The sequence below is a fragment of the Populus euphratica genome, unplaced genomic scaffold (assembly GCF_000495115.2).
Source record: "Populus euphratica unplaced genomic scaffold, PopEup_1.0 scaffold777.1, whole genome shotgun sequence".
Lineage (NCBI taxonomy): Eukaryota > Viridiplantae > Streptophyta > Magnoliopsida > Malpighiales > Salicaceae > Populus > Populus euphratica.
Genome location: NW_011500464.1, coordinates 94,596 through 111,130, shown reverse-complemented (window position 1 = coordinate 111,130; position 16,535 = coordinate 94,596). Strand labels below are relative to the sequence as shown.

At 29.3% G+C, this 16,535-nt stretch overlaps 2 protein-coding genes across 2 annotated transcripts in view; both read left to right on the top strand.

The window, feature by feature from the left end:
- LOC105114859 (uncharacterized) overlaps window positions 1-16,535 on the top strand; it is a 23,842-nt gene that overhangs the window by 3,926 nt on the left and 3,381 nt on the right. The gene's annotated exons all lie outside the window — the stretch shown is intronic.
- LOC105114858 (uncharacterized) lies at window positions 14,836-16,523 on the top strand. Its single transcript, XM_011011556.1, has 4 exons — window positions 14,836-15,404; window positions 15,835-15,929; window positions 16,272-16,339; window positions 16,431-16,523. The coding sequence occupies exons 1-4, from the start codon at window positions 15,094-15,096 to the stop codon at window positions 16,476-16,478; spliced, it is 522 nt and encodes a 173-aa protein (XP_011009858.1). The 5' UTR covers window positions 14,836-15,093; the 3' UTR covers window positions 16,479-16,523.

The window sequence follows — 16,535 nt, the reverse complement described above, 5'->3', positions numbered from 1 at the left end:
GTATAACTGACACCTGAGTTATGAAAGGAACTTGATTTGTTGTTAACATAAGTTATAATCATGAATGCTTGATGAGATTTCCTACAACTTTCATGTTTTCAAGTGGTCCAATTTTGACGTTGTCAATGATGTTTGGGGCAGACAAGAGAAGATAAGGATTGTCACCAAGTCAAAAGTTGGTCGGGCAGACAAGAGAACAATTTTGACGTTATCAATGATGTTTTGGGCAGACAAGAGAAGATAAGGATTGTCACCAAGTCAAGAGTTGGTCACCCACTCATCAATTAGTCATCAAATCAATAGTTCCTAATTTTGTCCTATAAAAGGAGGCATTTGCCATGTATTTAGGCATCTTGGTTTCGAGATCAAGATCATGTTCTTGCTTTCTTTCTTTGTATTTTTTGTAATGTTTATGCTTTGCTTTTATTAATATCAAGTTTATGCCTTTTATTTCCTTTCATTTACTTAGCTAACTTTTATCTTATTTATGTTCTTATTTTGTTTTATTTTTATTTTTCTTTCTTTCATTATGTCTAGCTAAATTTATTATGTCAAGGTGAAAATGTTACATTAATGGTGTAAGAATAAGTATAATGTAAACTTAATATGGACTTTAATGTTTGATACTAACATGCTGTGTATTTGTTATCTTGTTCACTCTTTAATGCTTTGCTTGTTAAATGATTAATCTTGATTTATGTTGTATAACACTTGGTACAACAAATGCTTGACACTTTCATAGTTCATACTGTATGGTATAACCGACACCTGAGTTATAGGCACTTTCGTATCCCATAATGTATGGTATAACCGACACCTGAGCTATGAAAGGAACTTGATTTGTTGTTAACATAAGTTATAATCATGAATGCTTGATGAGATTTACAAGTATTAGCATTTTCAAATTCAAAGGAGTCTGTCTTGCAATCCAGCCCAAATACTACTCAAAGTTTTATCCATAACTGGAGTTTTAGAAGTCCAAATAATTTGAAATTTGGTGGGTGGAAGGAAAAGACAATTTCCAACAACTTTCATGAAGAGAACGAGCTCAAATTCGGATGGTAGAAAGGAGATTTCATCCATACAAAACCATGAGTGCTATCCACCACGTCCACCAGCAGCACTACTCAATATTTTAGACATATCTCGAGCTGTAGTGATCCAAATGATCTAAAATTTGGTTGGTGGAAGGAAAAGATAATTTCCAACAACTTTTATGCAGAACGCTTTGACAAATTCTGATTACATCAATATCAATTTAGCCATCCAAAGTGCTGGAGTGATGTTGTCCACCAAGTCCACTAATCAATAGTTGGCCACTACATCAATTATCAATTACCACATGAATAGTTCTGAATTTTAGCCTATAAAAGGAGGCATTTGTCATTCATTTGGGCATCTTGTTTTCTATATCAAGATCATGTTCTTGCTCTTTCTCTTTATATTGTTGTAATGCTTAAGTTTTGCTTTCATTAATCTCTTGTTGATGCTTTTCATTTTCTTTACTATACTTAGTTAACTTATATCATATTTATGTTCTTATATTGTTTCTTTAAGTTTTTCTCCTTCATAATGTCTAGCTAAGTTAATTATGTCAAGGTGAAAAGGTTTCACTAATGGTGTTAGGATAAGTAAATATAAACTCAATATGGACTTTAATGCTTATATCCTAAACAACTTGCTATTAACATGTCTTATCATTTTTATCTTATTAATTCTTAATACCTTACTTGTTAAATGGTTAATCTAGATTTGTGTTGTGTAACAATTGGTACATCAAATACTTGATCCTCCATAGTATTCGACCGACATCGTTATTATGAGAGGAACTTGATTTATTGTCAACATAAGTTAGCATCATGAATACTTGATAAAATTTATAAGTATGGTGTTATGTAAATAAGATGATTAATATGATCATGTTGATAATTAATAAAAAGTTTATACCTTACTTATCTCTAATACTATTAGTGCATCCTCTAACCTTGACATTTGTTTTTATTATTGTATAATCTTCACATTAATTTTACATCTCAAAGTCTTCTTTAACTCATCTTCACCACCACCACCATCATCATTGTTGTTGTTGTTGTTGTTTTTATTATTATTATTGTTGTTGTTGTTTTTATTTATAATTTATATAGTTAACCTCTCTGTGGTTCGACTCTGGTCTTGCCGGGTTATTTCTTACTTTGACACTTCTGCACTTCGGATAAGACATCAACTCTTTGATCATGTCAATGACTAATGTAATCATGTTAACAATATATAATATGATTGGAACCTCCTTTGTGTGTGGTTTTCAATTGAATAATAAGAGTTTATACTATACTTGTTTGACATACCATTAGTGGATCCTCTAACTATGACATTTGTTATTATCATTGTTTAATCCTTATATTAATATTCCATCTCAAAGTTCTCATCTTTTTCTTCTTCTTCTCCTTCTTTTTCTTTATTACTACTACTACATTACTATTACTATTACTATTACTATTACTATTACTATTACTATTACTATTACTATTACTATTACTATTACTATTACTATTACTATTACTATTACTATTACTATTACTATTACTATTACTATTACTATTACTATTACTATTATTATTATTATTATTGCTACTAATATTATTGTTGTTGTTGTTGTTGTTTATAATTGTTATTTATAATTTATACAATTAACCTTCCTGTGGTTCGACTCCGGTCTTGCCGGGTTATTTATTACTTCGACACTCCTGCACTTAGGAGAAGACATCAATCTTTTCGTCGTGTCACCACTCTTTTTTAATCCTTTCACCATACTTATTCTTACACCATTGGTGTAACCTTTTCACATTGACATAATAAATTTAGCTAAAATAATGAAAGAGAGAAACATAAATAAACAAGATAAGTATATAAATAAGATAAAAGTTAACTAAGTAAAGAAAAAGAAATGAAAGGCATAAACAAGATATTAATAAAAACAAAACTTAAGCATTACTCAAGGTTTTTATCTTACCTCCCCGGCAACGGCGCCAAAAACTTGACACGACTAAAAGATTGATGTCTTCTCCCAAGTGCAGGAGTGTCGAAGTAATAAATAACCCGGTAAGGCCGAGGTCGAACCACAGGGAGGTTAATTGTATAAATTATAAATAATAATACAATAACACTAACAATAACAACAACAACAATAATAATAGTAATAACAACAACAACAACAACAACAATAATAATAATAGTACTAATAGTAGTAGTATTAATACTAATAATAATAATAATAATAATAATAATAAAGAAAAAGAAGAAAAAGAAGAAGAAAATGAGAGCTTTGAGATGGAATATTAACGTAAAGATTTAACAACGATAACAATAAATGTCAAGGTTAGAGGATCCACTAATGGTATGTCAAACAAGTATAGTATAAACTCTTATTAGTCAATTGGAAACCACATACAAAGGAGGTTCCAATCAGATTATAGATTATTAACATGATTACATTAGTCATATTATTCAATTAATGTTAATACTTGTAAATCTCATCAAGCATTCATGATTATAACTTATGTTAACAACAAATCAAGTTCCTTTCATAACTCAGGTATCGGTTATACCATACAGTATGGGCTATGAAAGTGCTAAGCATTTGTTGACTTTAGGGTATTAGGTGTTAAAACACCCCTTCAGGCTTAATTGCTTAGGTTAGGGAGGCTACGAAACCAAACTTATCTATATTTTTATTATCATCATTTTTTTGCTTTTTCTTTTCTTTTTCTTTTTATGTTTTTTTTAATTATATACTATCCCTTTCCCTTAGTTGTTACCTTTAACAAAAGAACATAAATAATGTAATAATCTAATATGCAACCTACAATCATATGTTAAAGTGTGTGTGTGTAAATTAAGGTTTAAGAATACATGTTAAATGAGTATATAAGCAGAATTAAGTGGTAACAATGTGAGAGTTTGTAAACCTGAATATTTCAAGAAGTATTATGATAGACCTTATTAAGAATAGTTACTAAGATGCGTCTCAAGAGTCATAAAAAGATCTCATTTACTCTGTCATCATAGTAACAACAATTTTGCACATGCTTTATGAAATAGAAAACACAGTTATTTAATTTTTTTTTTAGCTACCACCCTCTCCCCTTTTATGAAATAGAAAATACAGTTTTTTTTTTAACTATTACCCTCTCCCCCCAACCAAAATGAGACATTGTCCTCAATGTTCTAAGGTAGAAAGATAGAGTATAGAAGATATCACCTAAAATAACGAACACTGACAAACCTGAAATACACTGAAATAAAAATAAGAAATAACAAAACACAATAATAAAACAAAAGGATAAAAAAATTACAAATAAAGACTCAAATCTAATCTAAGCTTTTTACAGCTTTCCTTAGATGATCAATTTATGCGACTCATGGAGGGATCAATTACAGGAATGAAAGATTGTAGTTGGTCAATCAATTGTTCAGGAGTAGCAGCAGAGATTATGATTTGTCGTGCAGAAAATGTTAGAAATTCCTGTTCCACAACATGATCAAGAAAAGACAACAACTTATCATAATAACCATTAACATTTAACAAACCTATGGGTTTATAGTGAATGTGCAGTTGGGCCCAAGAGGAAATATGAAAGATTTCTTCCAATGTGCCTAGACCACCTGGTAAAGCAATGAAGACATCAGCATGGTTAAACATTGCATTCATTCGAGCCAACATTGTGGAGAGCTGAAGTTTCTTTCTAATTGTTTTTTCAATGATGTCCCCTTGTGCTAAAGCTTCGGGGATGACCCCCAAAACTTGACTACCTCCTAAAAATACAGATATTGACACACCTCCCATTAACCCAAAACTGCTTCCCCCATACACTAAATGAATCTTTCTCTCAACTAGCACTTGACCAAGATGATTTGCTGATTCTAAAAACTCCTTTTCTTTCCCAGGACTAAATCCACCAAAAACACAAATATTTCTTATGTGATGACTTGAGGAACTTGTCATTTCTACACACTTCTATATTTATTGAATGTATGGGTTGCGTAGAAATGAAAAGGAAGGAAGAGAGGATTTTATAGATGAGAAATTAAAAAGGCAATCATATCACCTATATGTAGGCTAGCTGGAGTCTCACACACTCTCTCTCTCTCTCTCTCTTTATTTATTTATTTATTTATTTTTGAAAAAGCATATGTATGTACAGGTAGTTGTGATTGTGGCTCACATCTTCCCTTGGTTTTACGTCCAAGAACAGCTTAAACGCCCTCTATGGGTCGGGGATAGGCTTCCCATCCAGTTTTCTTAAAAATTGGCAAACAAGGTCTTTTTTAGTCAGATTCCCAAGACTAAGTCGATCATGTCTTTATGAAAATGGGGCCATAAATCATGAATTACACGATGCATATCTCCACTAAGATGCGTCTCAAAAGTTAATAGAAGATTATCTAAAGACTCTTTACTCAGGCCATCCTTAATGAAATGTATTTTATCTTCACGGTTTATAGATACCATTCCTAAAGAACAACATTGTGCATTACAAGTCTACCTGGCATATCGATGACAGACTTTCAGTTGTTTTATACGACGTTTCTTTGCAAAAGTGCTTTTACCTATTCCAGGCATGTATGAAATGTAGTGATAATAATAAAAGACTTTCTTACTCCTATTTGTTAGTGTGAATGCCTTATTGTTTTCTATGTAGTGTGGACATAATAGTTTTTCATTCATGCTCCAGCCATAAATCATTCAATAAACTTGAAAATCATTAATAGTCTTTATCAAAGCTGCCTTCATAAGAAAATTATGTTTCATCAATACATCATAAGTCAACGTGCCGGAGGACCACAACTTATCAATCAACGGCCAAAGAAAAACATCTATATTTTGGCTTGGTCTATTAGGACCAAGTATGACCATAGATAAAAAAAAAAAAAAAGTTAACTCAGTCAAAAACATAAACTCTGGTCTTATATACATCCCTAGTGGTAAGATGTAAACCATTAATATAACTAGCCAACAAAAATAAGGTGTAGTAAATGACCCAAATAGATTAAATATGTTTGTACATAGCCCAAGATGAATGTTTCTTAATTTAACTTAATAACTTTTTCATACTTCACTATCGGAATGACGCATCATCACTTCATTAACAACATCATGTGATTGGTGCCATGTGATGTGCTTTATAGTTTTTGATAACATGAATAACCTCTGCAGTTTAGGTGTAATTGAAAACAATCTAAGTTTTTTATGTGCTATAAGAGTCTTTCTCTTGTCAGTTATAGGTTTATAACGGGAATATCCACATGTCATGTACTTATTCAGCTCAGCATTTTCAAGGTAGTATAGTATACAAATATTTGGATACATTTCAATTTCTTTGATATCCTAAACTAAAGGGTTTCATCATAGACATAGCAATATAAAAGTTCTCTTTCAGCCTATTTCCTACAGGTAAAATGCTTCTTGTTCATTTGATAATCATATCATAACCAGCCTCACTTAACTCATAATTTGACTTGATGGAAAACACCTATGCAACGACTGATAATTTACTGTGATTTGTAGCTATCTTATAATGATTTGTCAAAATCTTTTAAAAGATAAAAAAAAACCCTGGTTATGTCTGCATTAGGTTCTTTATCTATGATTGGACATTGATCGACATGATCTTGATTTATTCTCTTCACATTCATAATCATAGTCATATAAAGATTAATGTTGTTAGTTTTAACTTTATGCACGTTGTTAGCAGTAGAAGTTACCTAACCATCCTTTCTGTCATGGTATCGTGAGGAACAAATGGTTCTCTATGTACATACTAACATAGGTATTCCTTCATGAACACTTTGTGTAGAAGATGCATTGTTACAATATCTAGATGGATAAACTTTTTATTTTGACATGTCCTATATAGACATTTAATATTGCCTCCACTAATATTTTTCGGAATAAATGTTGTGTAATTAATAAAACCTTGAACCACATTACAATAATTCATCCTCCGCAATCCTTGGGATAAATCCTTGTACATTCATAAAGGATCATCCATGACTTTTATTGCATATATATATATATATATCAAATAATGATGATAACAATATTTATTAATTAACTATATTAAGTAAATAATCAACGTACTTTCATACTTATTTTAATTCATTATCAATTATCTGCGTATATATAAATTTGAAAAACATTAATTTACAAAAATTACAATTCGACAATAAAATTGACAAAATATAAAATGGACCCGTTAAACAAACCACTGTTTATATCATCAAACACATTTAAGTTGGTAACTCGATATAAGTTTCAACAATTTAAAAACAAATATCATTTTAGAAAATCTAAAACAAACCATAACATATACAAAATCATGTATCCATACAACAAGTTTGTTAGAGGAAAAAAAAGTAAACTCTCAAACAAAAAATATAAACTACAAAAATATGCAATAAAAAAATTGATATTTCAAAATTGTATTCAAATTTAAAAAATGATAAATTTATTAACTTAAAATAAATAAAACTACAATAAAATTGTTGTTGTGACTGAAAAAAAATCTAGGAAGGATGAGTTGAGCATAAATGGGAGGGTGATGTGAGGGGAGGAGAGGCTGTTAGTTGCAGATTTTGGGTGGGGGGTTGTTTTGTTACAGAGAGGAAAAAGACAAAATAAGGGAGGAAAAGGTCGACGAAGTTATATATTAACTATTACCAATAGAATTACTAATTGTATTCTTTTGTTTGTTAATCAGTCGATAATTTTGTCAGTATAAGTGACATATTATTATACGACTTTCTCTGTTTGAATCCAATTGTAATTCTATCGATAAAAACATCCACAAAAAATTTCACAGTATGATGCCTTTTGGTTTTTTTTAAATTCCTTTTATTTTGAATGGGATTCTCTCGATATTTACCGACAGAAATGGGATGAGAACAATTTAGCCAGTAAATACCACATCAAAATACCAATAAAAAATTTTTTGTAGATAATTTTGTTTGTATTGTAGATTTTCTAGTGGTGGTGTATATAACTTATTAAAGCTGAGATGTAAAGACTGGGTGTACTTTCTTGGTGCTTAAAAGGTGATTATAAAGATCAAATTTATTGATACTTCAAGTGCAAAGTGATGATATAAAACTTTGATAAAAATACACTTTTAAGTACTAATCATTGAGTAAATAATCAATCTACTTTCATACTTCTTTTAATTCATTATCAATTATCTACATATATATAAATTTGAAAAATATTAATTTATAAAAATTACAACTTGACAATAAAATTGACAAAATATAAAATGGACCTATTAGACAAGCCACTATTTATATCATCAAACACACCTAAGTTGGTAATTCGATATAAGTTTCAATAATTTAAAAACAAATATAATTTTAGAAAATCTAAAACAAATCATAACATGTACAAAATCATGTATCCATACAGCAAGTTTGTTAGAGGAAAATAAAAAAGTAAACTCTCAAACAAAAAATATATACTACAAAAATATGTAATAAAAAAATTAATATTTTAAAATTGTGTTCAAATTTAAAAAATAATAGATTTACTTACTTAAAATAAAAAAAAACTACAATAAAATTGTTGTTGTGACTAAAAAAAATTGAGGAAGGATGAGTTGAGCATAGATGGGAGGGTGATGTAGGGGGAGGAGAGGCTTTTAGTTGTAGATTTTGGGTTGGGGGCTTTGTTTAGTTATGGAGAGGAAAAGGAAGAAATGAGGGAAGAGAGGGTCGATTGAGTTATATATTAACTATTACCAATAGAATTACTAATTGTATTCTTCTGTTTACCAATTAATCAACAATTTTGTCAATACAAGTGACACGTTATTATATGACTTTCTCTGTTTGAATCCAATTGTAATTTTATCAGTAAAAACATCCATAAAAAATTCTACAATATGGTGCTTTTTGGTTTTTTTAATTTTTTTTATTTTAAATGGGATTCCCTCGATATTTACCGATAGAAATGGTGGCGAGAACAATTCAGCCAATAAATACCATGCTAAAATACCAATGAAAATTTTTTTGTAGATAATTTTGTTTGTATTGATAGATTTTCTAGTGGTGTATATAAGCTATTAAAGCTGAGACGTAAAGACTGGATGTGCTTTCTTGGTTCTCAAAAGGTCACTTGAAAGTTCACTTGAAGGCCCTGTTTCGAAATACCAATGAAAATTTTTTTGTAGATAATTTTGTTTGTATTGATAGATTTTTTAGTGGTGTATATAAGCTATTAAAGCTGAGACGTAAAGACTGGATGTGCTTTCTTGGTGCTCAAAATTGAAAGTTCACTTGAAGGCCCTGTTTCGATAGCGTGTTAGAAAGATGATGGAGGGATACAACACTGAGCAGGAAGTGGAATCAGGGAAGCCATACACCTTATTCAATGCCCCAGAATACCCACAGGCTTATATTAGCTTCTGTACCTCACCTTATTCCTGGTTGAAAGTTCAAATTTATTATGAGCATCAAGGCTGCTTAGACCTTCAGACCATGCAGGTACCAAGCTGATTGCTTAGTAATCTTGAATACTTGTCGAAATACTCTTTTTCATTGGAAAGAAACTTGAAAGCTTTTTCATCTTCAAGTATGACCCAGAAGACATGCGATCTTTGACATGTGATGCTAAAGAACTTTTTAAACAATTATATTCAATACCATAACAGTCACAAGGAATTTGCTGAATCTGATAGCCCGTTCACTTCGGCTGTGGTGAAATTATAGAGTGAATGACGAATCAAACGTATCCATCTGTGCAAACTTTTGGATATTTGAAGATGTATTTCTGGGCTGGTCTGTTAATGATTCTATCTTTGGTGTCCGTTTATAACTCTGCGTATTAGATATGTTTTTTTTCATAAATCCTCCATATGGACTTCTTCAAATAAAATGTTGATCAATGTGCATCTCTTTGAAAGAAATGAATTAATGCAGTTCTTAGAGCTTACTTTAATTCCCCACCTTAATTAGTGTTTTTTTTACTAACCATTGACACGTGATTTACCATGGATAAGATAATTTTTTCCAAAAAAAAAATAATAATAAGCAGGCTCGTTCAATGTATTTTTCTATAATAAATACAAAAAATAATTAAATTAAAGGATAATATTAAAAAAAGTTAATTCAAAAAACAATAACAAAAAAAGAATAGAATAAACTGATTATTCTATTAAACTTACAATTCAAATCATTTACCCTAATGAAATTAACAATTTATAATTCTTAAGATTGTTTTTCATTTAATTATATGTTAACTAGACTTTTTTATACAAAATAACAAATTAAAAAATTAAAAATAGAAGTTGTGTGTGTTACTAAATAAAAAATAGCCCTAATGTTTCTAAAGTTTGATAACAAAAAAGAAGATTGTTTTTTAATTTTTAAAGGGTTAAAAATATACTAATTTTAGTTTTTAAAAAGACCAAGTGTATGGATCTGCTCACACGTCTAGCACATAAAATAGACTTGGTTTGCTCTCTTTCTAAGAGCATACGGCAAACAACATGTTATCCTTTTATTTTTAAATATTAAAAGGCACATGATATGTTTTTACTCTTTAATTTAAAAATAAAATTATATACAACATATCATTTGTTGGACTAAAAATATATAAAAAACAAAGTTTTAGATTAAAATTAAATTTTTAAAAAAATTTAAAAATTAGAGGGACTCAATATTTATAATTCAAAAGGTGTGTATTGGACTAAAAATATAAAAAAAACAAAATTTTAGATTAAAATTGAATTTTTTAAAAAAATTAAAAATTAGAGCGACTCAATATTTATAATTCAAAAGGTGTGATTATGAAATAAAAAAAACACTTAAATTGGTTTTTAATTTGGTTCTGGAGAAATAAAAAAAAAGTTTTAGGACAAAAATGTTTCACCATCAAAATTCACATAGAATAAGTTTAGCTCTACAGTGGTGTGGGTTTCTATGAGTGTTTTTCATAATAATAATTATAATGTTGATATGAATATATTAATATCTATTGCTTTCTTTTTATTAATTCATTCATGTATCAGTTAAAAAAATCAAATAATTTTTAAACTATTTTACAATATTGATTTCAAACATGTTTAATATTATAATAATGATTGTTTATCAAAATATTTTTGTTTAAAAATACATTGAAATAATATTTTTTATTTTTTAAATTTTTTTTTAACATCAACATATTAAAATGATCTAAAAATATATAAAAAAATTGAAGTAAAGAAAAAAATACATTTTAAAAAAATAAATACAAAGGGGCTTTTAATTTATCCAAATATTTTTCAATACGACTCTCCTCCTATCTATTCATTCTTTGATTTTCTTTTCCAATAAACTCTTGGGATAAGGGCAGATAATTTTATAAAGTAATCTAGCCAAAGGCTCAAAGCCATAAATTCATTTTTAAACCTTTTCTCTTTCGTGATTTCATGTAGGTGAAAATTACAGGTATTGGCTAATTCCATTTCAACCTCAGAAACACTCCAGAGGTTGGGGGAACTAGAAGAAGAAAGCAACAAAACATAAAGAACAAGCTTCCTCGTGAGGTTTCTTGAATAACAAAAATCTGGCCGCGTCTCTTGAAACTTTAAGCTCTAATTTGTTGCTGAATTCAAAAGAAGAGAAACACAGCATTAAATAACCCAAGTTTTGGTCCTGTGGTTGACCTTGGAGCCATTAAATAACCCGAGTTTTGGTCCATCTTAACAGTTGGCCTCACGTAACCAGGAAGCTTGTGAGCCTGTACTTCCAGAACGTGGAACCCATCTCTTACAGGAGAGCGAGTCATCACATTTGAGTGCAGGCTTCAACTAGTTTTTTGCTCACGCTTCCAAAGAGAATGCATCTGATTTTCACAGCATGTCTACTTTCGCAGTTGACAAAAAACACATTTGGACGAAAAAAATATGGTGCACGGAGCAAAGCACATGGAAAACTTTGCGTTTCCACATGAAATGGCAAAAATAAAGACTGTTATTGCAAGATAACATGAATCTTCAAATAACTCGGGGGTGTTAATAATTTGCAAAATTTAACTAACCAAGAAACAATTTCTTTTTTTTTTGTAAGGGTGTGAAAAGGGTCAAGGAGGCATATTCATACTGAACCTTTTAGTATTGGCTTCCATGAATTAGGGTTTTTTTAAGGGAGTGAATGGTTTATTTTATCATATAGGTTAACTAAGTCATCTCATTTATTAAGAACTTATCTTGCTTTCATCGAAGCTGAGCTCTTCTATTTAAGGGTGGGCTGATATTTCTTCCGCAAATAAAGAAATATCAAGAAGAGGAGAGAAGAAGCGACTACCACGTGTTTCTATTGAGGTGAGGAGAAGGGAGGGGGCTAACCCCTCGTACAAAACCAAGAAGTGGAAGAAGGGCTAGCCTCAGCTTAGAAAAAAAGATAATGATGAGTTTTAAAATTTAATATATTTATGAATAAAATTAATTTGTTGGATAATTAATTAATTTTTTAGTTTAAGTAATTTGATTTATTTTTTTTAATCAAGACATTTGATGAATTAATATAAAAAATATAGGTGATTAACAACTAATATCTGTAAAAGATTTTTTTTTAATGAATGTAGAAATTCTCATATGTTAAAATCGGTAACTTTATAAAAAAAATAACATTGATATTTTAAAGAGATAGACTCTACAAATATGTATTTTAAAAGTGTTAAAAATGAAGAAATTATAAATATTTAGTGTGAAGAATTCATGGTGTATTTATAATCTATAAATCTTATCTTTTTGTGGAGAAAAGAGACTAAATCCTTATAATATTTTAAATTGTATTCTATTCAAAATAATATATATAAGATCAATATAAAACATTAATGGACCCGCGTGGAGTCATAGAAAAATTTTAAAGGGGTGTTATGCTCGGGTAAGGTAGTCAAACCCAAAAAAAAATAAAAAATAGGTTTATGTATATTATTTAGACCCAAACACCTTGTGTTTAGGCATGATAGCTCCAGACCTTAGTTAGGTGTAACAACATAGTTAGGTGTAACAACATCTCTAACAAGACTGGATATAATATTTTTTTCAATTGAATTATTACTGAGTTTATGTTTCTTAACAGATAGGCTTGGACTACCACACCTAAACTCATGTTTTTAGATTTTTATATTTTTTTTAAAAAAATTTAATTATTATTTTTATTTTTATTTTTATTTAGATCTATTAGATAATATATATATATCACCCATTTGATAATCAAGAATGTACACTAATATACCCCAGCATAATAAGCTTTAATATGGTTAAAGTATATTTGTTAATAATTGAGTAAAGTCGGATCAAATTATGTAAACTTAACGAAGGTAGAGTTGAATTTGTAAAACTATTTTATAGAGCAAGATTTGACTATTCGTACAATGATAACTGGGGATTTGTATAAACATTAGCTTTATAAAAGATTGTTATAGTGACAGAGTAAAGCTTCATCCAATCTGTTGTTGCAAACGATTATTCTTCATTTAATTAATAAAATGATATATTTATTTATAGTTAGATGTTTTCGTGAGAATGTTTCAAACCTTTACCTCTACAAAAGCTTTTTTATCCAGTTTAAAAAATATTTTTTAAAAAATTAAATTTATTTATTTTAAATTAATATTTTTAAATATTTTAATATTCTGATATGAAAAATAATTTTTAAAAAATAAAAAATATTATTTTAATATATTTTTAAATAAAAAATATTTTAAAAAATAATCATAACTATAAATAATATATATACAATTATAAAAACGCAATGCTCTATCCTTCTATTTTGTCAATATTTATAACACCCATGTGATGAAAATCAAAAGGATAATAATAATAAATCAGTATTTCTAAAAAAATATTGAAATTAATATTTTCGTAAAATAAATGAATGAATATAGCAGATGAGCTTCTGGCAGGCACGGAAGGCCATCATTAAAACGGTGCGTTGTAACAGTTCCATGACATGAAATCAGATCACATCCCCTTTTCTGATTGTAATTATGACGACAACGCTTGTATTAATTTTAATTAACCAGAAAAATAATAATTAAGCAAGTATCGGACAAGCACGTAACATGACCTCTTTCCTTCTCTCTCACCCTTTAATCATGCCATTGCCAGTTTCCATTATCGTAACAACTAATTATTAGACTCGAGATTCGCCGCAAGTCATTTTTTTTTCCCCAATAAAAACAGTTATATATACAATTGTTTTAATATGTTTTTATAGTTATTTTTTAGTGAAAATAAAAATATATATATATATAATTAAATAAATTAAGAATTATGTTAGCTAATAAATAAATAAAATTTATAAACAATAACTAAAACTAAAAAAATTTAAAGAATGTGTAAATCAAAATATTTTATTTTACAATAAATTTATTTTATCTAGTTTGTTTGATAAATTTATTTATTAAAAAAATTGTTTTATTCAATTAAATAATTATAAAATAAATATGTATTAAATTAATTAAATAAAATAAAAGAATTTGTTCTATATGAAAATAAATAAAAATATTGTAAAAAATAAATTTTATCAAAAAAAATTATAAATCAATCCAAAAAATATCTTTAAAAACTAAATATATTTAAAATAATTAAAAAGTATATGAAAATAAATTTATTTTTTATATTAATGATATAAGAATATAAAAGAAATTTAATTAAAAATAAGAATTTGAAGATTTAATAAAAAACCTATTCAATTGCATCCAAATTGGTCTCAATTATAGATTTAGATGCACATCAATTTGAAGTTATAATTACCTTCAAAAGCTAGGAACCGAAGAACATTTTAGTCATGTAATAACAACTAATTAACTTTTTTTTTTCCTTTAAAGAAAGTAATTTGTCTCCCCCACAAGGACTGACGACAGTCTCTTTCTCTCCGTCGGACCCGGTCTATCCATAAATTACCCTCCTTTTTTTTCATTCTCAGCTCTTCCTTCTTCTTTATTTTTTTTCCTCACCCTCCTTTCCCATCTCTCACAATCTCCCTGTGTCTTTAGGGTTTTGATTCCCGACCAATATCTTAAAAGAAAGTGTCTGTCTTGTGTTTTGTTGCTAACAAATGACATCTGTCAAGAACAACATGTTACCTCCTGGCCTGGTTTCCAATCTGCAACAAGTACTGTTGAGCAGAAAAGGTGGAGGAGGAGGAGAAGAAAAAGGAAGTGACCTATCAAATAATGATAATGATCAATCAACAGAGCCATCTACTTCTGCTTGTGTGGAAAACACTGAAGAGGAAGACAACAATAATTCAAAGCCTGTTGTTTTGGTAACTAATGGAGATGGGATTGACTCTCCTGGTCTTCTTTTTCTTGTTGAAGCTCTGGTTCGTGAAGGCCTCTGTAATGTCCATGTTTGCGCTCCTCAATCGTGGGTTTTTCTCATTGACTTCCTCAATTTTGATGGTTTGATTTTTTTATTTTTTTATTTACTTTTGTTATTGATATGCTTATAAAAGGCTGTCTTCAGTTTTTAAGCTTGGAGGATGTGATGATGGGATTTGAATTCGTTTTGGGTATGTGGAATGATGGGATTTTTTTAGCATGGTTGTTCACACATGGGGATGTGGGTTCTGTTTTTTATGCTTTTTTTTCATTTAGTTTTTCTAAATATTTATATGCCATTTGGTTTAGTTTGCTTAACTGGGTATGTTGGTTTTTTAGTTACTGCCTGAATTTGTCTTCGGTTTTTTGAATTTTGTTTTGTATGTGCTAATTGGTTGTTCTTACTATATTTTTTGTTGGTATTTAACCTGGGGTTATGTCTTTTGATTTCTTTAGTTTGTGAATTGGTTGGTCAGGGACAAATCGGTGTCCAGTCATTCTGTGACTTTACAAGAAACAATTGCTGCAACTTCTGCTGAAATTAATGGTGCCGTAGCTTATGAAATTTCAGGTAGAACGATCTTATTTTTCCTCAGTTTCTGGCCTCTAAATTTGAAAATATTAATTGTTAAGAGCATCGTATATTTGTAGTAACCGAGCCACCTCCAGTTTAAGAATTCAAGGTTTACTAACATGTAGGAGTGTTGGTTTTGCATTTTTTTGTATGATTTTCTAGGAATGACTGGGCTTTTGCTTTTTCTATTTTCATTTCTAGGGCTGTAGTCGTGACTGTATTATGGAACTGATTGGTTTTTTTTCCACTAACTGGATTCACAGTGAAGTGATGTGTGTTTTGCACTCTTAGTAGTATTTGTTTTAGTAATAGGCTTTGTTTATGGGATTTGTTACTCAGGGACTCCAGTGGATTGTGTCTCATTGGCATTGTCTGGCGCACTGTTTTCATGGTCAAAACCTTTGCTGGTTAGCATTCACTTATTGTTCACCTTGCAATAACATAATACCTGTATCTGTGATGAATTTCTTGAGAATTTATACTTCATTTTATTTTCAGGTAATTAGTGGAATTAATCGGGGATCAAACTGTGGCTATCATATGTAAGTCTCTTCCTGTGCTTCGGAATATTTCTATATTATCCTGCTGAAATTCCAATAGCAT